We start from the raw sequence: 21,600 nt of genomic DNA, 5'->3' as shown, positions 1-21,600 counted from the left end.
CACATACCACTATGTCTGGCTAATTTTTATTTTTAGTAGAGATGAGGTCTCGCTATGTTACCCAGGTGGATCTCACACTATGTTGCCCAGGATGGTCATGATCCTCCTGCCTTGCTCTCCCAAAGTGTTGGGATTACAGGCACAAGCCACTGCACCTGGCCCTTAAATCATTTTTCATGGCTTCAAATTGGAGGAAATTCTATGCCTGTACTCCCAACCACTGTAGCCAATCTAGACTCTTCAGTCTCTCATCTTCTATATTCCCACTGGGGCATTTACCCACGAATTTGCTTATATTTCCATGCATTTTTTCATGTCTTCGCATACATGCTCCTTGAGTGCAGGGACTGTTTCTTAAACTTCTGCATGTTCTTACATTACTAACTAATGTAAAGACCACATAGAAGATAGTCAATAAACATCTAGAACTTAGTTGATTTGATAATAAAAGGTCCCTGGGAACCTGTCAGACCACAAATAAGGCCAAGTGCATTAAAAGACAACTATAGAAGCAGCAACTAGAGGGAACAAGATGTCCCTCTTAGACATCCTAAGATGATCCTATGTGGCCCCCATGTTTGCCTGGTTTTCATAACAAAGTACTCTATTCCTGAAAGAGGGTTTATATACCATGAATGACAAAACTGAGGAGAATTCTCATTAATCATTTTGAAGTATTTCTAAGTTGGCAACCAGATTCTATTATTTTTTAAAAATATGTATTTCTTATCTGATCAATGACCCATCTATTTTATTTGAAGATGTCGGAAAAAAAAAAAAACCTTTTTCCTCTTCAACTTGTGTCCTGTCTTTGGGGGCCTAAAAATTAACTGGCACTAGACAGATAAACAGGAGAAAAGACAAAGTTTATTTACACATGCAGGCAGGAGCTTCCGGTAAGAGAAAACTCAAAAGTAAAGGTTTATATACCTCGACTTAACAAAAAGGAAATTTTTAGGGCTTCAGTAGGAGAGTTTGGAAGTTTTGATTGGGTTGTTTTGTGTTTTTGAGACAAAGTCTCAGTGCTATCGCCCAGGCTGGAGTGCAGTGGCACAATCCCGGCTCACTGCAGCCTCCTCCCATGCTCAAGCAATCCTCCCACCTCAGGCTCCCGAGTAGCTGGGACTGCAGGTGTACACCACCATGCCCGGGTTATTATTATTATTATTATTGAAGAGAGCTCACTATGTTGCCCAGGCTAGTCTTGAACTCCTGGATTCAAGCAATCCTCCCACTGCCTCGGCTTCCTAAAGTGCTGGGATTACAGGCTGAGCCACAGCACCCAGCCCATTGGGTTTTTTTGGTGCTAATGGTAATGGGACAGTCTGTCTTCCTGGCAGCTGAATACTCCGAGAGGCTTTTAATGGCACCATGTTTTCGGGAGGTTCTGCTTTAGTCAGATAAGGGAAGTTTCATTAAGATTTCTTTCTATATCTTCTGTAGCTCAATGTTTTCACTTAAAAACAATCTTTATGTCAACTCTGGGGGTCAAAGTACGTCCCCACGGTGGAAAAGTTCTTGTCCCAATCTCTACGGGGAGGAACCGATCTGAAATCTTGGGATATGTCTTAACATGTCCATCGCGATTGAGGTACAAGCAGTGGTTCAGGGCACCAAGTTAGCGATTCTAGGTAAGCAAGACCATGTCAAGAAGAGACAGGGTTTCACCATGTCTCTTGGTTCGTCCAAAAGTTCGTGAAAAGGCAGAAACGAGGGAGAGTGACAATCGTTGTTCTTTAAGAGGGCACAGTGGTGGAGGAGAAACTTGCACATCGGGGCCTGGGGTACCACGATCTGGGGCCTGGGGACGCGATTTGGGGAAACTCGGTGGCATCTGGGCTCCGCTTGATGCCAGTGCGTGTTCGTGCAAGTTACTTCCTCAAGTTCAGGGTGAGGATAGTATCTACCGTGTGGAGTTGCTGGGAAGATTCACTACCAACGGAGGCAGAGCGCACGGCTCACAGGAAGCGCTCGCTAGGGTCTGCTCTTTCCGGGAATGGGTGGGGTGCGCACTCCTCAACAGGGCTCTCAAGACTTGCGTCACGCGCCTCAGTCGGCTGGCTTATAAAACACCGGCCAGAGCCCCAAGATCGCTTTTAGTTTCTCTTCTTTCTAAAGAAGCCTCGCGGAGCCCGGCTGGGGAACCTCACCCTCGCCGAGCCTAGAACCGAGAGGGGGCTACCCCAGGCGGTCACCAGCAGATTTGCCCGCGCGTTCTCTTTTTTTCCACCCAGTTGCCCTTGCGGCCGGCTGTAAACCTGCCACTAGGACCCGGTCGGTGAGATCTAGCCTCTTGACCTGAGAGCCGAGGGTGGATCGCTGGGCTGGGCTAACGGCGACGGAGAGCGCGCCCTCGCTGACTCCGGGCGCGCCCAGCAGTAGCACCGCCCGCGCCCGCCCCTGGACACTTGTAAGTTTCGATTTCCGATTTCCGCGGAACCCAGTCCCGCGCCGCGGCAGAGCCAGCGCAGCCAGCGCGCCATGGCGGACCCGGAGGTGTGCTGCTTCATCACCAAAATCCTGTGCGCCCATGGGGGCCGCATGGCCCTGGACGCGCTGCTCCAGAAGATCGCGCTGTCTGAGCTGCAGCTCTGTGAGGTGCTGCAGGTGGCCGGGCCCGACCGCTTTGTGGTGTTGGAGACCCGCGGCGAGGCCGGGATCACCCGATCGGTGGTGGCCACCACTCGAGCCCGGGTCTGCCGTCGCAAGTACTGCCAGAGACCCTGCGATAACCTGCATCTCTGCAAGCTCAACTTGCTGGGCCGGTGCAACTATTCGCAGTCGGAGCGGTGAGTGCACCCGGAGGGAGGGGCGCTGTCCGCAGCCGTGGTCAGGGTGGACTGTCCAGGCGGGCACTGTTCTGGGAGGGGCACGGCCTCGCCGGGACCCCGCACCTGACAGCCTCTGCCTCCAGCCACTCCCTTCTCTGCTCCCCTCTGGGAGCCTCTGCAGGGCCCGCGCTTCTGCCTTTGCCATTCCCTTCCTTCCGGCACCTCCAGACGTTTTCTCGAGAATGGCTAAAATGCTAGTGCCTGGCGGAGACGAGGCTCAACCTCCACCCCTTTCCCCACCTGCCCGCACGAATCAGAAGAATAAAGTGCTCTGGAGCCAGCCAGGGCCTAGAGAAGCGGGAGGCAGGTTTGGGAAAGAAGGAAAGAGCCTCCAGTCTTTGGTATCTTGAGTCTTTCCCTCCCTACTACCTCCTTCCCTAGACGTGGCGGAGCCAGTAACCCAGCCGCGCTGGGCCCCCGGTCCGTCTCAGCCGGAGCGAGCCGCAGGTCTCTCTGCTTGTTCCTCCCTTCCTGGTCACCCCCATGCCCCTCATCACCGCTTTTCTGATGCCTGGCGCGTAGCAGGGGTGACCCTTTTCCAGGTTCCTGAAGTTGTAGCAGCCGCGGGCCTTCCCTCCGGGTGGTCTCTCCACGGTGGCGCGCGCAGTTGACCGCCTGCCTTGGGATAACTCTCTTAAATCCCTTTGAAGCAGTGCGGCTCACCTCTCGGGCCACTGCTTCTGTTGTTTCCATTTGCCTTTTTTTTTTTTTTCGTCGAAATGCAGATGTACTGCAAGGTTTGGGTTAAGTATCTTGAGTGATTTTCTTCCCAGTTTCTCCCTAAGAGAGCTTGCTCCCTCGAGGACAGCTGCACATCTAAAAAGATGGCTTCCAGGTCCACATTCGCTGCCCAGGCCTTTCCCTTGATCCCAAGCCCTTTCTCTCCCGCGTGTGTCCTGTCCATAGAGTCAAACTCATCTTTTCCCCCAGGCAGGGTTTTAATCTTCCTCACAATCTGTCATCATCAAGTCCTTTTTGTAAAGTCTCTTTCCCTTCTTGTCGGGTTCCGCCTTCCCATCTCATTTCTGAATGAATTGAATGAATGCCTTGTTGAATTAATGAATGGTTCTCTCTGGCCAGTCTTTCCTCCCACCCTTTCTGTCATTATGTGCTTCTGCTCAATTACTTTTCTCGATAGAGTACTTTTTAAAACACTTGGCCCATTCTTAAACACTTTGACTTGTGTCCCAGGGTTTAAAATGGTGGTCAGCAAACTTTTTAGGCTGGAGTGCAGTGGCTCCACCTCGGTTCACTGCAACCTCCACCTCCCAAGTTCAAGTGATTCTCCTGCCTCAGCCTCCCGAGTAGCTGGGATTACAGGCATGCGCCATCGCACCTGGCTAATTTTTGTATTTTTAGTGGAGACAGGGTTTCGTCATGTTGGCCAGGCTGGTCTCGAACTCCTGACCTCAGGTGATCCACTTGTCTCAGCCTCCCAAAGTGCTGGGATTACAGGCATAAGCCACCGCGTCCGACTGGTCAGCAAACTTTTGATCACGCGCCTAACAGAAACTCTAGTCACTCACCCTCAATGTACGTGTAATAAAACACACAAAGGTAAGTGTTTTAGATGGATGAGGTAGAGGACACAATATATTTTTTAAAAAATTTCTTTACAGCAAAAACCCTTTCAGCTCACTCTAACGTTTTTAAAAAGTGCTTGAATATGTTCCTTTATTTAAAAATTTCTTTAATATGTTACGAGGCAACAATTTGAAGCTTGTTTCTGAGTTGCTGGGAGTTATGGGTATCGAGGAAATCATCTAAGTCATCGCTGGTCACTGAAGAAATCTCTGAGAAGGAGAAGAGAGCAGAGGGTGGAGGATAGAAAAGGAAGGAACATTCTAGCATGTTCTAGCACTACACCAAATAAAATGGTTGGAAGGCTTTGTTATGTTTTTTTTCTTATCTTTTCTATTATGACAAATTCTTCACCAACTAGTGTTGACTTTTAGTTTGAAATACATATGCTTTTTATTTTTTGATTTCTTACTATAGATATTTTCAACATACTCAAAAGTAGAGAGAAAAAAAATGATGAAGCCCCTTGTACCCATCATTTCATTTCAACTGTTTTCAAAATATGGCCAATTTTGTTTCATTTATTCTCCCTATTCCCCATGTGTCCCCAACTCCAATGTGTTATTTTAAAGCAAATCTCAGCAACCATTTGATTACTAAGTACTTTAGTATCTCTAAAAGATAAGAACTATGTTTTATTAACATAATACAGTACAATGATCACATTTTTGTAAAAAAAAGTTACAATTTTAATGTCATCTAATGTCCAGTTGGTATTCAGATTTCCCTGATTGTCTTATAAATCCAACTTTTATTTTCAGGAAAAAGGCTCCATAGACATAATCCTTTAAAAAAAATTTTTTTTTTTAAATTTTTTGAGATAGGGTCACCCAAGGCTGGAGTGCAGTGGCCAGATCTCAGCTCACTGCAAATTCTGCCTCCCAGGTTCAAGCAATTCTACTGCCTCAGACTCCCAAGTAGCTGGGATTATAGGTGTGTGCCACCATGCTTGGCTAATTTTTTGTATTTTTAGTAGAGATGGGGTTTCACGATGTTGGCCAGGCCAGTCTCGAACTCCTGAGCTCAAGCGATCTGCCGGCCTAGGCCTCCAAAGTGCTGAGATTACAGCCCTGAGCCACTGCCTCACCTGGCTTATAATTGTTTTCATATGTTACATATCTAACATTTAAATACTTTATTTCAATTTGTTGTAGGCAATATGCTTAGAAATTTTAGTTTTATGAATTTTATTATGGTATATTTTTCCCTGGTTTGAAACAGCAAAACTGTTTTAAACTCGTTAATTGGGTTGTTAATCCCCACTTTTATAAAAATATATATAATATAGGGATTATTTGGTCTATCTAAATTTGGATGGACCCTCCAGAGAATTCAGTAAAGTTTATTTTTTGTAGTAGAGTGATAAAATCTTATTTCCTAACGTTTATTGGCCGAGCCATATTTTTAATTTCGTTTTACATCACTTTTGAATTTGGGAATTACAAACTTTTAATCTATTAATGTATAAAGTGTTATAACAAGGACCTCTGGGAGAATTTTTTTTTTTTGTCCTCGGGTCCTAGAAAACATGTTTTTTTCCTCCCTACGTACGTTTTAAAAATATTTTCCTCTTAGCAATAATAAAACCTTGTCTTCCAAAACTTGCCACTTGTGAGTTTAAGAACTTTCTTTGTAGATTACCAGTTAATGGGATCTGTTAACTAATTGATACCCATCTTGACATTACTATTCAGTTCAGTAAACTGGTCTCTGTTTACAGGGGAACGATTTGCATTGTGCTGGGTGTATAAAATTGTGTCTGTGGTACTATTATTTATAGATAGGATTTATCCTGTCTATTCTGTAGTTCCTGTCTTTTCTTTTGTAATGTTTTTAGTGATACATTTTTGTTGACAATACGGCTTGCTTCGATGTTGGATAATTGTTTTGGTGAATCGGTTTGGATATTTCTATTTGCTTTGCTGAAATATATGCCCACACATGGAGTTCTAATCCCAGTTCTGATGCAAAAATAATCACTATTTATCGAACAAGTAACTATGTGCCAACCACTATGATAAGCACTTTGGAGATGATATCCAGGTTAGTCCTTAGGATAGCTCCTAAGGTAGTATTTTAAGTCCCATCTTTATTATAGGAAACTCCGGCATAGAGTCTTTCAGAAACCTACTGAAAGTAACATAACTAGAAGCTGGCAGGATTGGTATTTGAATCTAAATCTGCATGACTTCCTTTTTTTTTTTTTTCTTTAGAAATGAGATCTTGCTTTGTCATCCAGGCTGAAGTGCAGTGGCACGGTCATAGCTCACTGCCACTTTGAATTCCTGGGCTCAGATGATCCTCCTCCCTCAGCCTGCTGAGTAGCTGGGACTACAGGTGGGCGCCACCATGTCTGGCTAACTTTTTTTTTTTTTCTTTTTTTTTTGAGACAGAGTCTCACTCTGTCGCCCAGGCTGGAGTGCAGTGGCGTGATCTCGGCTCGCTGCAACCTCCGCCTCCTGGGTTCAAGCGATTCTCCTGCCTCAGCCTCCCGAGTAGCTGGGATTACAAGCATGTGCCACCACACCCGGCTAATTTTTGTATTTTTTAGTAGAGATGGGATTTTGCCATTTTGCCTGGGCTGCTCTCAAACTCCTGGGCTTAAGCAATCTTCCCAGCCTCCCAAAGTGCAGGATTACAGGCATGAGCCACCGCTCCCGGCCTTGTTTGACTTTTTTTGTGTGTGTGACAGAGTCTCACTCTGTCGCCAGGCTGGAGTGCAGTGGTGCGATCTCGGCTCACTGCAATTTCCGCCTTCCGGGTTCAAGCTATTCTCCTGCCTCAGCCTCCTGCGTAGCTGAGACTACAGGCCCCTGCCACCACGCCTGGCTAATTTTTTTTCTTTTTTTGCTTTTAGTAGAGACGGGGTTTCGCTATGTTGCCCAGTCTGGTCTCGAACTCCTGAGCTCAGGCAATCCGCCCACCTCAGCCTCCCAAAGTGCTGGGATTACAGGCGTGAGCCACCACGCCCGGCCTTGACTTCTTAACTAGCTACTTCCATTGTCCAGTAACTATATGAAGTTATTAATTCAAAAATTTTTTTTGCCTGCATGATTTCTGTTTAACTGTTTCAAGCAGGCTGCCTAAGCGTCTTTACCTTGCTTTGCGGTTTTTGCCAGTGTGGGTGTTTCCTCTGGGTTCTTTCCTGTTTGTGTCTTTCCTTTTTGGTTAATTCACATTTTGGGTGGGGGTGGGTAGATAGGAAGAGGACTAGTTGACTATTTCGCAAATTGAATAGAATACTGAAAAACGCAAAGAATAATATAACAAGCATCAGAGAATATTTATTCTGAACCCATACAAGTTAATAACTCACCTCCTAGAATAAATAAGTGTTCACATTTTTCAATTTTGCTCCTCTTTTAAAATATAGTAAACAATCATAACAGACCTAAGGTTATTTTTTTTCTCATCCCCAGTCTCATTTCCCTTTCCTAAGAAGCAGCTTCGGCCGGGCGCGGTGGCTCACGCTTGTAATCCCAGCACTTTGGGAGGCCGAGGCGGGCGGATCACGAGGTCAGGAGATCGAGACCACGGTGAAACCCCGTCTCTACTAAAAATACAAAAAATTAGCCGGGCGTGGTGGCGGGCGCCTGTAGTCCCAGCTACTCGGAGAGGCTGAGGCAGGAGAATGGCGTGAACCTGGGAGGCGGAGCTTGCAGTGAGCCGAGATTGCGCCACTGCGCTCCAGCCTGGGTGACAGAGCGAGACTCCGTCTCAAAAAAAAAAAAAAAGAAGCAGCTTCAATCATGATTTTGGTGTGTATCTTGCCCTTCCCATAATTTTATAATTTCCTCTTGTATATATTTGTATCCATATACAAAATGTAGTATTTTATGTGTTTTAGAATTTTTATTCAATGCTGTGTTTTGGAGATCTATTCATATTGCTACACAAGGACCTAGTTTATTCATTTTAACAGTTGAAAAGTATTTCATCATAGGATTTATGCCACAGTTCAGTTACCTATTCACCCCAGTAATGGATATATGGTATATTTCCAGGTTTTTGTTGTACCAAATCATGCTGCCAAGAATTTACATGCAAGTGTCTCTTGATGTTCATGGTTAGAGCTTTTCCAGGGTAGATCATTAGGAAGTGGGATTGTTGGTTTGAATTGTTACATAGCTTCAACTTTTCCAGATTCTGACAAATTAGTATAAAGGTGGCTGTGCCAATTTATACTTATATGTCTGAGTGTCCCAGTTTCCTCATTTTCTGGCCAATTAATGCTTGGTGTTATCAGACTTTTTTGGCTTATGCCAATCAGAAGGCTTTGAAATAGTCATTATTTGAATAAAAAAATTTTTTTTTCCTGGGCTGGGTGCAGTGGCTCATGGCTGTACTCCCAGTGCTTTGGGAGGCCAAGATGAGAGGATCGAGGACAGGAGTTCAAGACCAGCCTGGACAACATAGTGAGACCCCATCAAAAAATAAAAAAAAATAAAAAAATAAAAAAATTTTAAAAAAGTAAAATAAATAAAAAAATAAAAATAATTAGGTAAAAAATATTAGCTGGGTGTGGTGGTAGTCCTAGCAACGCTGGAGGCTGAGGCAGAAGGATTGCTTGATCCCAGGAATTTTGAGGTTACAGTGAGCTATGTTCATGCCACTGCACACCAGCCTGGGCAACAGAGTGTGGCTCTGTCTCAAAAAAATTTTTTTTATAACAAATTTTAAAAGTTTTTGTATTAAAGTTTTTATTTCATATATATCATATATATATACACACACATATACATATACATATATATACTTTTCTTTTTTTTTTTGAGACGGGATCTTGTTCTGTCACCACTCTGGAGTATGGTGGTGCAAACATGGCTCACGGCAGCCTCCACCTCCTGGATTCAAACGATCCTCCCACGTCAGCCTCCCAGTAGCTGGGACCAGGTTAATGCCACCATACCTGGCTAATTTGTGTGTGTGTGTGTGTGTGTGTGTGTGTGTGTGTGTGTGTGTGTGTAGAGATGGTGTCTCACTGTGTTGCCCAGGCTGGTCTTGAGTGCCTGGGCTCAGACATTCCTCTTGCCTCAGCCTCCTAAACTGCTGGGATTACAGGCATGAGCCACCGAGCCCAGCTCAGCATGATTTATTACTGTTAAATATTTAGACATTTGTATCCAAGCCTCCATTTATAACCTTGCTCTGGGCCCCACCAATTTTAGAGAAGGACTACTCTGATTCCCTGAAATGTTTTCATTGCTTTCTTTTGCATGAATGTACATAATTTATATATTGATTTTCTTATTATTAAAATTGAGACTGGGCTCAGTAGCTAATATCTGTAATCCCAGTACTTCAAGAGGCTGAGGTGGGAGGATCTCTTGAAGTCAGGGGTTCGAGACCAGCCCAGGCAACATAGCTCCTACAAAAACATTAAAAAATAAAATTAGCTGGACACAGTGGCACACACCTGTAGTCCCACTTACTCAGGAGGCTGAGGCGGGAGAATCACTTTAGCCTGGGAGGACGAGGCTGCGGTCAGGCGCAGTTGCGCCACTGCCCTCCAGCCTGGGCAATAGAACGAGACCCTGCCTCTGAAAAAACAAAGTAAAATTGATATTGTTTTAAGTTTTCGCTATTAAACCATTATGCTTTGAACATTTCGGTATATGCTTCTTTGTGTACATGTACATGAGTTTCCCTAGGGATCTAGTAGTGGAATTTTGATTCTTAAAGTTTTACGTGATAATGCCAAATTGTTTTCCAAAGTGTGTTTGCCAAGTTATACTCCCACCAGAAGAATAAGAGCCTTCCCTTGCCTCACATCGTGGTCAAGTGGTATCATCAGCTTTTTAAAATTTGTGCCAATACAAGGAATGTGAAATTGTATCTCATTGTGGTTTTTTTTTGTTTGTTTGTTGGTTGTTTTTTGTTTTTGAGACAGAGCCTCGCTCTGTCGCCCAGGCTGGAGTGCAGTGGCAGGATCTCCGCTCAATGCAGTCTCCGCCTCCCGGGTTCAAGCCATTCTCCTGCCTCAGCCTCCTGAGCAGCTGGGACTACAGGCGCATGCCACCACGCCCGGCTAATTTTTTTTTTTTTTTGTATTTTTAGTAGAGACGGGGTTTCACCGTGTTAGCCAGAATGGTCTTGATCTCCTGACCTCGTGATCTGCCCACCTAGGCCTCCCAAATTGCTGGGATTACAGGCGTGAGCCACCGCGCCCGGCCCTCTAGCCCTTTTAAGTCTTATTACTCGTTTTTTAAGTTTGTCTTACTTGGCATCTTAGTAGTTGCTTCTTATTTGCATTTTACTTTTTTGGTCATCATAGCACTCTATTTTTGTTTGTAACAGTTTTTTTGGTTTGTTTTTTACCATTTTAAAAATGGCTAAAATGATTTATTTTTATTTGTTTATTTATTTTTTTGAGATAGAGCCTTGTTCTGTCACCCAGGCTGGAGTGCAGTGGTGCGATCTCGGCTCACTGCAACCTCCGCCTCCTGGTTCAAGCGATTCTCTTGCCTCAGCCTCCCAGGTAGCTGGGATTACAGGCACGTGCCACCATGCCCGGCTAATTTTTGTATTTTTAGTAGAGACAGGATTTCGCCATGTTGGCCAGGCTGGTCTTGAACTCCTGACTTCAGGTGATCTGCCCTCCTGGGTCTCCCAAAGTAAAACTATTTTAAAGTGTACAGTTCAGTGGCAATAAGTATATTCATGATGTTGTGCAACTGTTACCACTATTGGAACTCCAGAACATTTTCATCACCCCAAAGAGAAACCCCACACCCATCAGGAACCAGTCCTCTTTCTCCCCTTTCCTCAGCCCCTGGCAATCTCTAGCCTACTTTTCGTTTGTTTTCCAATTCTGGACATTTCCTATAAATGGAATCTAATAATATGTGGCCTTTTGTGTCTGCTTCTTTCACTAAGGAAAAATGATTTGCATTTTACTCTTGCATGTTCCATGTTGTTTGTGTGGGTGTATTCATCTAGGAGAAGTCTTCCAGAAGTTCCTTCTGTAACTAATTCTGCACTGTCCATGGAGTCATGTTGTTGTCGGACTGGTGGCCTTAGAGACATGCTGTTTTCTGCAACATCGTGACACAAAAGGGTGCGCCCTGTAAGAGTCATTTGGGAATTTTTGTTCTCTTTTCACAGTCACTACATCTCAAATTTTTAATCTGATCAAATTTGACTCTCAGTGTCTGCAATTTTCTTTAGAAATTAAGCTAACAAACGTTATGACATTATAATATTGTGAACCATGATAAAATCTTAAATAGTGACAAATGAAGCATGTGATAACACAGTATTTTCTACTTTTTACATAATGCAGAGACGGCAAAATTACACATTTAAAATAAGTAGATATATTTTTCCATCCATTAAATGGTTCTAATTTGCTTACTGCTTCTGCCTGTATTTACTTCCAAACCAGGTATCTCCGATCTTTACCTACGGCTACTTTGGAACAGAAGAAGCCATAATAACATGGGGGTGAAAAAGGGGTAAAAGGTTTCAGGAGCACCTAGGATTTCAGGCCCAGTGAGAAATCACTTTAACCAAATTGCAGCAGGGGAGCTGGTCTCAGGTTGGGAGGAGAGAAGGGAGACTTACTTCATGATCTATTCCCTATTTCCCATACAGGGAAGAGATAGAATTTTATTATTTTTTATGTATTATTTTTATTTACTTATTTATTTATTAAAATAGAGACGGGGGTCTCAATATTTTGCCTGGGCTGATCTCAAACTCCCGAGCTCAAGCCACCCTCCTGCCCCAGCCTCCTGAATAGGTGGGATTACAGATGTGTACCACCACTCCTGGCACTGAGAAGATATTTTAATGTGTTTTAGACCAATTTAGAAAATCAAGCTACAAGAGGTCATCTAGGGAAATCGTTTCCTAACATTTTGATCCTGCATGCCTATCAGCAGAGAATGTTTTGAGCATGTACTCCTAATGTGTGTACATTTATTTAAACATTCTATGATGGAAATTTCTTAATTTGTATACTATTTACTGTTTTACTTTTTAAAACCTTTTAAAATCAATTTTATTGAGGTATGATTTACATACAATAAAATGTACCCATTTAAAGTGTATGGAGGCCGGGCGCGATGGCTCATGCCTGTAATCCTAGCACTTTGGGAGGCCAAGGCAGGCGGCTGACTTGAGGTCAGGAGTTTGAGAGCAGCCTGGCCAACATGGTGAAACCCCACCTCTACTAAAAAACACACAAAAAAATTTAGCCGGGCATAGTGGCGTGCACTTGTAATCCCAGCTACTCAGGAGGCTGAGGCAGGAGAATCTCTTGAACCCAGGGTGTGGAGGTTGCAGTGAGTCGAGATTGCACCATTGCCCTCCAACCTGGGCGACAGAGTGAGACTCCATCTTAAAAAAAAGGTAAATAAAGTGTATGGTTTAAAGAGTTTTGATAAATGGATGCCTCTGCGTAACCATTACAACACTCCAGATACAGAACATTTTCATCAGCCCTAAAGGTTCCCTTGTGCCCCTTCTCAGTTAACCAGGGAGTCCCCCCACTCCTCCAGCCCTTTCAGCCCACGCAATACTTTTCTGGGCTGAAAATATTTTTTTACATTAAAAAACATAAGGAGTTCCGGCCAGGCGCAGTGGCTCACGCCTGTAATCCCAGCACTTTGGCAGGACGAGGAGAGCGGATCGCGAGGTCAGGAGATCCAGACCATCCTGGCTAACACGGTGAAACCTCGTCTCTACTAAAAATACAAAAAATTAGCCGGGCGTGGTGGCGGGCGCCTGTAGTCCCAGCTACTCAGGAGGCTGAGGCAGGAGAATGGCGTGAACCTGGGAGGCTGAGCTTGCAGTGAGCCGAGATCACGCCACTGCACTCCAGCCGGGGCGACAGAGCGAGACTCCATCTCAAAAAAAAAAAAAAAAAAAAAAAAAAAAAAATATATATATATATATATATATATATATATATATGGAGTTCCAATATTTTTTTCCATCCATGATGGATTGTTTTGAGTAGCTTCTGGGATGTAGTTACCTAGCTTTGGGGCAGTACTTCTCAAACTTTGACATGCATTTTCATCACATGGAACAGTCTACTAAAATGCAGGTTCCCAAGTCACCTATTGGAAATTCTGTTCCGAAGAGGTGGGTTGGGGCCTGATAATCTGTGTTTTTATTCATTTATTTTTAAATTTTTCTTTTTATTTTTTCTTTCTTTTTTTTTTTAGACAGAGCCTCTCTCACCCAGGCCAGAGTGCAGTGGCACGATCTCTGCTCACTGCAACCTCTGCCTTCTGGGTTCAAGCGATCCTCTCACCAAACAATCCTCCCACCTCAGCTCTGAAGTAGCTGGGATTACAGGCCTCTGCCACCATGCCCAGCTAACTTTTTGTATTTTTAATAGAGATAAGGTTTCGTCATGTTGCCCAGGCTGGTCTTGAATTCCGGAGCTCAAGGTATCCACCCGCCTCAGCCTCCCAAACTGCTGGGATTACAGATGTAAGCCACTGCGTCCCAGGATCTGCATTTTAAATACCACCCTAAAGAATCCATTTGCAGGGGTCAAACCACACTTTCAGAAACATATAATTCCTTGGGGGTACACTTCCTGGAAGACTGCAAATGCAAAGTTTTATGTGGCTTTCGAGTTTGAGGGAGCGAGTAAAAGAAATGAATTTTTTAGTTCTGAATGAATGAAAGATTTTTCTTTAAGTGATCTTTCTCAGAGATTAGGGGTTCTATGACTTTTATGTGACAGACCAAAAGACATAGGAAACTTTTGGCATCCTAGGCACCAGGTCAATAAATATTTATTGAGCACAAACTTTGTGTCACAAATGGTAGACAATTCTAGAGGCTTCTACCCCTTCCTTTGTCACTCACAGGATCCTGAAATACTGTCAACCAGTTAATTAATCTCTCTCTGGTTAATATTTGTTAACTTTCAGAGGGACTTATGCTGGGAAGTATTGTGGCAGGTGGTGGGGAGAAGCCAGCCTGTGAGAGGAGAGGGGTCTCGTGTGAACTACTTTCTCTGATCATCAGGATTTTGGTGGCCGGGTGCGGTGGCTCACACCTGTAATCCCAGCACTTTGGGAAGCTGAGACGGGTGGATCACCTGAGGTCAGGAGTTCAAGACCAGCCTGACGAAAATGGAGAAACCCTGTCTCTATTAAAAACACAAAATTAGCCGGGAGTGGTGGTGCATGCCTATAATCCCAGCTACTCGGGAGGCTGAGGCAGGAGAATCACTTGAACCCAGGAGGCGGAGGTTGCGGTGAGCTGAGATCGCGCCATTGCACTCCAGCCTGAGCAACAAGACTGGAACTCTGTCTCAAAAAAAAAAAAAAAAAAAGATTGTAGCAGTAACGCCACCACCTGCGGCCATCTACTCTCCTTTTTCTCAGTCCTGATGTGGACCTAGGGCGATGTTTCTCAAACTTTGCTGCATGTTGGGATCACTTAGGAAATCTTTAAAAAATACTGATGCCCGACTCCTACATTCTGATTTAATTAGGGTTTGAATTGGACATTGGGATTTTTTTTTTAAGTCCCTAGATGGTTTTTAATGGGCAACAAAGCTTGTGAACCATGAACTTAGGGGACTAGAGAAGTCAAGACTGGAGAGACTGTCCATAATAACAGAAAGATGGTATTTTGGTGGCACCGGCACTGTTTGTCCCACTCTTGGTACAACCGTAGGGTATGTGCAGATTCTTGGCCTCCGGCCTCCCCTATCCTCAGTGGGCCCAGCCTCCTCTGCTGTCCAGTCTTGCAAGGCCCTCGGTGCTTTCCTCTCCCTCGGTGCAGGCTGGGGCTTGCTGTGGCTGCAGCCTTAAGGTCACCATTTTCTGCAGTGAGCTGGGGCTCTCTTTGTGCCTGGTGTGTTCTGGGTAACACGGTTGTGGTTAAAGCAAGCTCATTTTTTTCGGCTCCACCCTCTGTCTCTCCCCACATCCTTTGTTACCCCGCTCATGTGATCTCATCTGGTCCATTCTGTTTCGCCTCCATCTTACTAGGGGCTCTAGAGGCAGTGAACCATCCCTACCCTCTAATAACATGGCAATTTAATCTTGAATATCAGAAGTACAAACATGGGGAATAGGAGCCTCGTGGCTTTAAAATAATATCGCGTTAGGGTTGGTTTTGACTGATGACATTTTATTCTTTAGCTCAATGTTCTCTAGATTTTATCTTTCACACATCCTGGTTCCTTTTTTACCTGGCTTATATCATGGTGAGTAATTTCCTGTTTTCTATACAAATCAACGATCTTTTTGTTTTTGCCAACCGTATTAGGTGTTGGGGAGCAGAGGGGATGAAGGAGAGGAGGGAAGGAGTACTTCGATATAAATTACTGTCCAAAAAAAAAAAAGACTCGGGTTACTGTCTCTTTTTGGTCTGACTGTTGAGTGGAGAGCTAGCCCTGTGTTTACTGATTTGTGAAGTGCAAGCTCAGAGGTGAACATCCAGTTCAGGAATCTAACCCAGAATCGAATCTGACAAGCGCATCCAGTGATTCTCAGCTCTGACTGCACATGGGAATCACCTGGGCTCCCACCCCAGTCAAATGAAGCCAGTCTCCAGGGTGTGGCCCAGGTTTAGGTTATTTTCAACACTGCCCAGTTGATCATTATGTGTAGCCAGGAATGAGAATCACTGTGCAGGCTAGTTGTTTAGACTGCACCCGTGGTGAGAAAGCGCTTATTGCCTGGGCTAAAATAACATTTTGTTCTGTGGCTGGAAGAGAAAAGTGAAAAGGTCATTTGTTTTTAGGCTTTTGGCCGAGTTCCTTAAAGAGAGACAATTCTGCTCCTTTCAAGGATGTCTTTGCTCTTTTTTTTTTTTTAAGTTATCACCTCCTACCGCAACTCACCCTCTTTGTTTGAGGTTTATCTGCTCCAGGTGTGGGTAGCATTCTGCAAACGCTTGTTTTGTCCTGGGAAATTCATAATAATTAGTAGGAGAGCTCTTTTTGTACTGGCGAGAGGCGAGTTCCCACAGCTTCTAACCAACCTTCTGTAGGACCTGTTGTCCTTTTTGGGGAGGTGGCCCTGAGCTGCCTATACTCCAAGTATGTTCGTAAAACCAGATTGTTAGACATACAAATTCTTGGCCTCCAACCCTAGATTTACTGATTCAGACACTCCAGGGTGGGGGCCCAGGAATCGAATGGACCGCCTGTCTAGGTGATGCTGATGCATCCTAAAAGATTGAGAATCACCCTGGGATGTCTGGGATGGCGCCTGAGAATTTGCATTTCTGACAACCTCCCAAGTGATGCTGATGATGCTGGCCTAGGGACCAAATTTTCAGCATTGCTAGCTTAGCAAACCCCAAAAGGCCACGGGAGACTTTCACACTATGTCCTGGCTGAAGCCCACTAGCCAATATTAGGCACCTGGAGCTGGGAAAGAGTGATCAGAAGAAAGTCGTAAGGAAGGTTCTGCCACCTGAAACCTACACATGACCCCCTTCAAGCTCTGATCGTGGCCCATGCTGCTGAGCTTGTCTGTACAATACTAATTTCCACTCGTGTCCGTGTGAAGAGACCACCAAACAGGCTTTGTGTGAGCAACAAGGCTGTTTATTTCACCTGGATGCAGGCGGGCTGAGTCCGGAAAGAGAGTCAGCGAAGAGAGATAGGGTTGGGGCCATTTCATAGGATTTGGGTAGGTAGTGGAAAATTACAGTCAAAACGGGTTGTTCTCTGGTGGGCAGGGGTGGGGGACACAAGGTGCTCAGTGGGGGAGCTTTTGAGCCAGGATGAGCCAGAAGGAATTTCACAAAGTAATGTCATCAGTTAAGGCAGGAACAGGCCATTTTCACTTCTTTTGTGATTCTTCAGTTACTTCAGGCCATCTGGATGTATACGTGCAGGTCACAGGGGATATGATGGCTTAGCTTGGGCTCAGAGGCCTGACGCTAATCACAACAAATAGTGCCTATCACATAATGTGTTCCTACCACACCCTTTATGTGATTTATGTCCACGATCTCTGCTTGCATCCTGCTTAAATAGTTGGGGGAACAGTGGCTTAAATAATTCAGGATGCCAATTTAAATTTTTTTGGTTTGAAAAAGTTTCAGATCTGTTTTTGTTCATTTTTCCAGCTTAGGTTTTGGCTTGTGTTTTGGGATGCGTGTTCATTACTGGATCTTCCTCTTATCTCAGTCACCTTTGATTTCTCATTTTATCAGGCATCAGTTTCCCAAAGTAGGATTATCGTGACTACTAAAATAACATAGGTAAAGTTCCTGTCACTTAGTAAATGCGTAATAAATGTTAATTTCTGTAATTAACCCAAGTAGAAGGTAAGTGTAAACTGCCCCACCTTCGTGGCTGATCAATATCCTGAAATTAGGGCAAAGATAAAGCCCCTAAGAAGCCGCTGGGGAGAAGTCTAGGGAATGTGGGAAAACGAAGCAGAATTTGCCAGGGAAGGGGCTGCAGGTCAGACCAAGACAAGACAGAGATGTTGCAGGCTGAGACTGGGTTCAGGGTGAGAATCATAGAATCTAGAGGAATAAGAAGTTTGCCTGAGGATGGAGATGAAAAATGAGAAGGAAAACCAGGCCCCGAGGTGGGCAGCACCATGGACCCCAGCCAGTGCAGCATGGGCTAGCTTTGACTTTTCTTTCAGACATGAGCACCTTTGGAAAAGCCTGGACACCTGAGGTTCCAGGGAGAGGGCTCCCCATTAGGCTACTGGCTTCCCGTAGTTATTTAGAGGAAGTGCTGACTTCAGGGACCTTGGAAGTGCCCACTCCTCAGCTAGGACAGGACAGGAACAATTCTGCATCTCGTCATGAACAATTCTGCATCTCGTCATGACCTGCAGAGGTGCCGTAGGCTTGGCTCTAAGTTCAGGACGTCTGGGCTGGAGCTAAAGGGAAAGCAAAGATTCTTAATTCCTTCTGACTAACAAGTTGCTATGTAATGCCCAACCTTGTTTTTACTAACCCTGTTTTTAGACTCTCCCTTTCCTTTAATCACCTCGCCTTGTTTCCACCTGAATTGACCCTCCCGTAGCTAAGAGAGCCAGACAGACTCCATCTTGGCTCTTTCACTGGCAGTCCCTTCCTCAAGGACTTGTGCAAGCTGACTCCCAGCACATCCAAGAATGCAATTAACTGATAAGATACAGTGGCGAGCTATATCCGCAGTTCCCAGGAATTCGTCCGATTGATAACCCCCAAAGCCCCGCGTCTATCACCTTGTAATAGTCTTTAAGCCCCTGCACCTGGAACTGTTTACTTTCCTGTAACCATTTATCCTTTTAACTTTTTTGCCTACTTTACTTCTGTAAAATTGTTTTAACTAGACCACCCCCTTTCTAAATCAAAGTATAAAAGAAAATCTAGCCCCTTCTTCAGGGCCAAAAGATCTTTGAGCGTTAGCCATCTCTTGGCCGCCGGCTAAATAAACGGACTCTTAATTCGTCTCAAAGTGTGGCGTTTTCTGTAACTCGCTCAAGTACAACAGCTAAATATATCAGAGCCAGAGGGCAGAACCTGTCTAGAGGTGGGAAGTTTCAGTGAGGTCATTTTCAGCTCAATATCAAGAAGAATATTAGGGTGACACGGTGTCTCACGTCTGTATCCCAGCACCTAGGCCTAGGTGGGCGGATCGCTTGAGCCCAGGAGTTCGAGGCTGTTGTGAGCTGTGATTGTGCCACTGCACTCCAGCCTGGACAACAGTGAGACCCTGTCTCAAAAAAAAAAAGAAAAGAAAACATTAAAGGTAATGGCCATCAGAACAGCGAGGTAAGATCCTTGTGAGATAAAGGGGCTCACAGTCATCTGGTCAATCCACCGTAGAGAGGATTTCTGCTTTGAGGTGGAGGCTGGAGGGGATTACCTTTCTTTTTTTATTTTTTTGAGACAGAGTCTCGCTCTGTCGCCCAAGCTGAAGTGCAGTGGCGCGATCTCGGCTCACTGCAAGCTCCGCCTTCTGGGTTCACGCCATTCTCCTGCCTCAGCCTCCCGAGTAACTGGGGCTATAGCTATTTTTAGTAGAGATAGGGTTTCACCTTGTTAGCTAGGACGGTCTCGGTCTCCTGACCTCGTGATCCACCCGCCTCGGCCTCCCAAAGTGCTGAGATTACAGGCGTGAGCCACCGCGCCTGGCCGGCCGGAGGGGATTAGTTTTCAAAGGCCCTTCTTGCTGTAGGAGTCCTTCCTCCGGGATTGATAAAGTGGAGTCTTAGCCCAGCTGCTGAGGGTTCTGGGTGGGGGCTGGCGGGGACTGGTTATCTGAAACCATAGCGCAGGACCAAAAAGCTGAGGTCGACCTTATCAAGGAGTGCCAGGAAGCCAGGGTCACAGGGTGGGGAAAGCAAGGAGAGGGTCCGCCTGGGAGAATGGCAAGGATAGAGGCTGTCGCTACAGCCTGAGTGACTGGCCTTGACTTCTCCAGGAGGCAAGGTACACGGAGGGCTGGCCGGGTTTCAAGGTCTCAGCTCCTGGTTGACGTAGTCCTTGATTCTCTATTTTTTTCGTATGAGGTTACACTGTAAAATCTGAGGGCAATCTAGAGAGTTGCAGACGTGATTTACACACAAATAATAGCATTGAATAAGTGACTTTTAAAAATTAATTCTTAGAGAATAACTTTTACCTAGATGTTTACATTTTCAAAAATTCATCAATTTCAATAAGATCATTTTGCATTTCTATTTACCAGTGACAAAAAATAATAGTGCAACAGATAATATTCAATATTTTGGAAATGAAGGAGAACTATTAAAAGAAAAATTTAAATTCACAATAGGAAAAAACAGAATAAATGGAGAGATATTTTCTGTTCCAGAATCAGAAGATTTAATGAAGTTAACATGATATACTTAATATCCAATCTAATTTATGGAGTTAATAGAAATTAAATTCCCAATATACTGTTTTATGGAAATTGACATAATTTATTCCCTAATAAAATGTTTATAATGAAAATAATAGGCTGGGTGTGGTGGTTCACATCTGTAATCCCAGTGCTTTGGGAGGCCAAGGAGGGAGGATCAAAGAAAAGAAAATAATAGTTAAGCACACTAAAGAGTTTTTTGAAAAGGTGTAAGCCAATGATATGAAAAATTACTGTTAATATTTAAAGTATATTTAAAATGTTAACAAAGGGCCAGGCATGGTGGCTCATACCTGTAATCCCAGCACTTTAGGAGGCTGAGGCGGATGGATCACCTGAGGTCAGGAGTTCAAGACCAGCCTGGCTAACATGGTGAAACCCCGTCTTTACTAAAAATACAAAAATTAGCCAGGTGTGGTGGTGGGGCCTGTAATCCCAGCTACTCGGGAGGCTGAGGCAGGAGAATTGCTTGAACCCAGGTGGCAGAGGTTGCAGTGAGCTGAGATCTTGCCATTGCACTCTAGCCTGGGCAACAAGAGCAAAACTACATCAAAAAAACAAAAAAAAAAAGTTAACATAGCTCACACCTGTACTCCCAGCACTTTGGGAGGCCAAAGCAAGTGGATCACTTGAGGTCGAGAGTTCCAGACTGGCCAACATGGTGAAACCGCCTCTCTACTAAAAATACAAAAATTAGCCAGGGGTGGTGGTGCGTGCCTGTAATCCCAGCTACTGAGGAGGCTAAGACAGGAGCATTGCCTGAACCCAGGAAGTGGAGGTTGCAGTGAGCTGAGAGTGTGCCACTGCATTTCAGCCTGGGCACAGAGTGAGACCCTGTCTCAAAAAAAAAAAAGACATTGATATGATATTATATGATAAATTGTATGATATTAGATTCTAAACAGAACAGTAGATTGATTAAAAACACAATAGGGATTACAATTTTTCTTTTTAAATTTTTTATTTATTTTTTAGAGACTGAGTCTTGTTCTGTCACCCAGGCTGGAGTGCAGTGGCAGTCACAGCTTGCTGCAGCCTCAAACTCCCAGTCTCAGTGACCCTCCCACCTCAGCCTCCTAAGTAGCTAGAACTACAAGTACGCACCATCATGCTGTGCTAACTTTTAAAATTTTTTATAGAGGCATGGGTCTTACTGTTTTGCTCTGGCTGGTCTCAAACTCCTGGCCTTAAGTGATTTTCCTGCCTTGGCCTCCCAAAGTGCTGGGATTACATACATGAGCCACCATGCACGGCCCCAGTGGTTGTAAACTTGATAAAAGGTTAATAAAAAAAAAAGTCTAGGATAACAAAATAATAAGAAAGGAATCATATTTAATAGATGTAATTGAGAAAAGTTGATATAAAACACTTATGTCCTCTGAT

The 21,600-nt window shown here is 44.5% G+C and overlaps 1 protein-coding gene across 2 annotated transcripts in view; it reads left to right on the top strand.

The window, feature by feature from the left end:
* The first annotated feature begins 2,092 nt into the window (after positions 1-2,092).
* Positions 2,093-21,600, top strand: part of ZC3HAV1 (zinc finger CCCH-type containing, antiviral 1) — a 70,008-nt gene continuing 50,500 nt past the window's right edge. For both annotated transcript variants that reach the window (XM_030826025.1, XM_030826024.1), the window contains exon 1: positions 2,093-2,789. In XM_030826025.1, coding sequence (XP_030681885.1) covers positions 2,482-2,789 — 308 coding nt within the window. In that variant the 5' untranslated portion in view covers positions 2,093-2,481. The remainder of the gene's footprint in view (positions 2,790-21,600) is intronic.

The sequence above is a fragment of the Nomascus leucogenys genome, chromosome 13 (genome assembly GCF_006542625.1).
Source record: "Nomascus leucogenys isolate Asia chromosome 13, Asia_NLE_v1, whole genome shotgun sequence".
NCBI lineage: Eukaryota > Metazoa > Chordata > Mammalia > Primates > Hylobatidae > Nomascus > Nomascus leucogenys.
The sequence above is the reverse complement of the archived record's forward strand: the minus strand, read 5'-3'. Positions and strand labels throughout refer to the sequence as shown.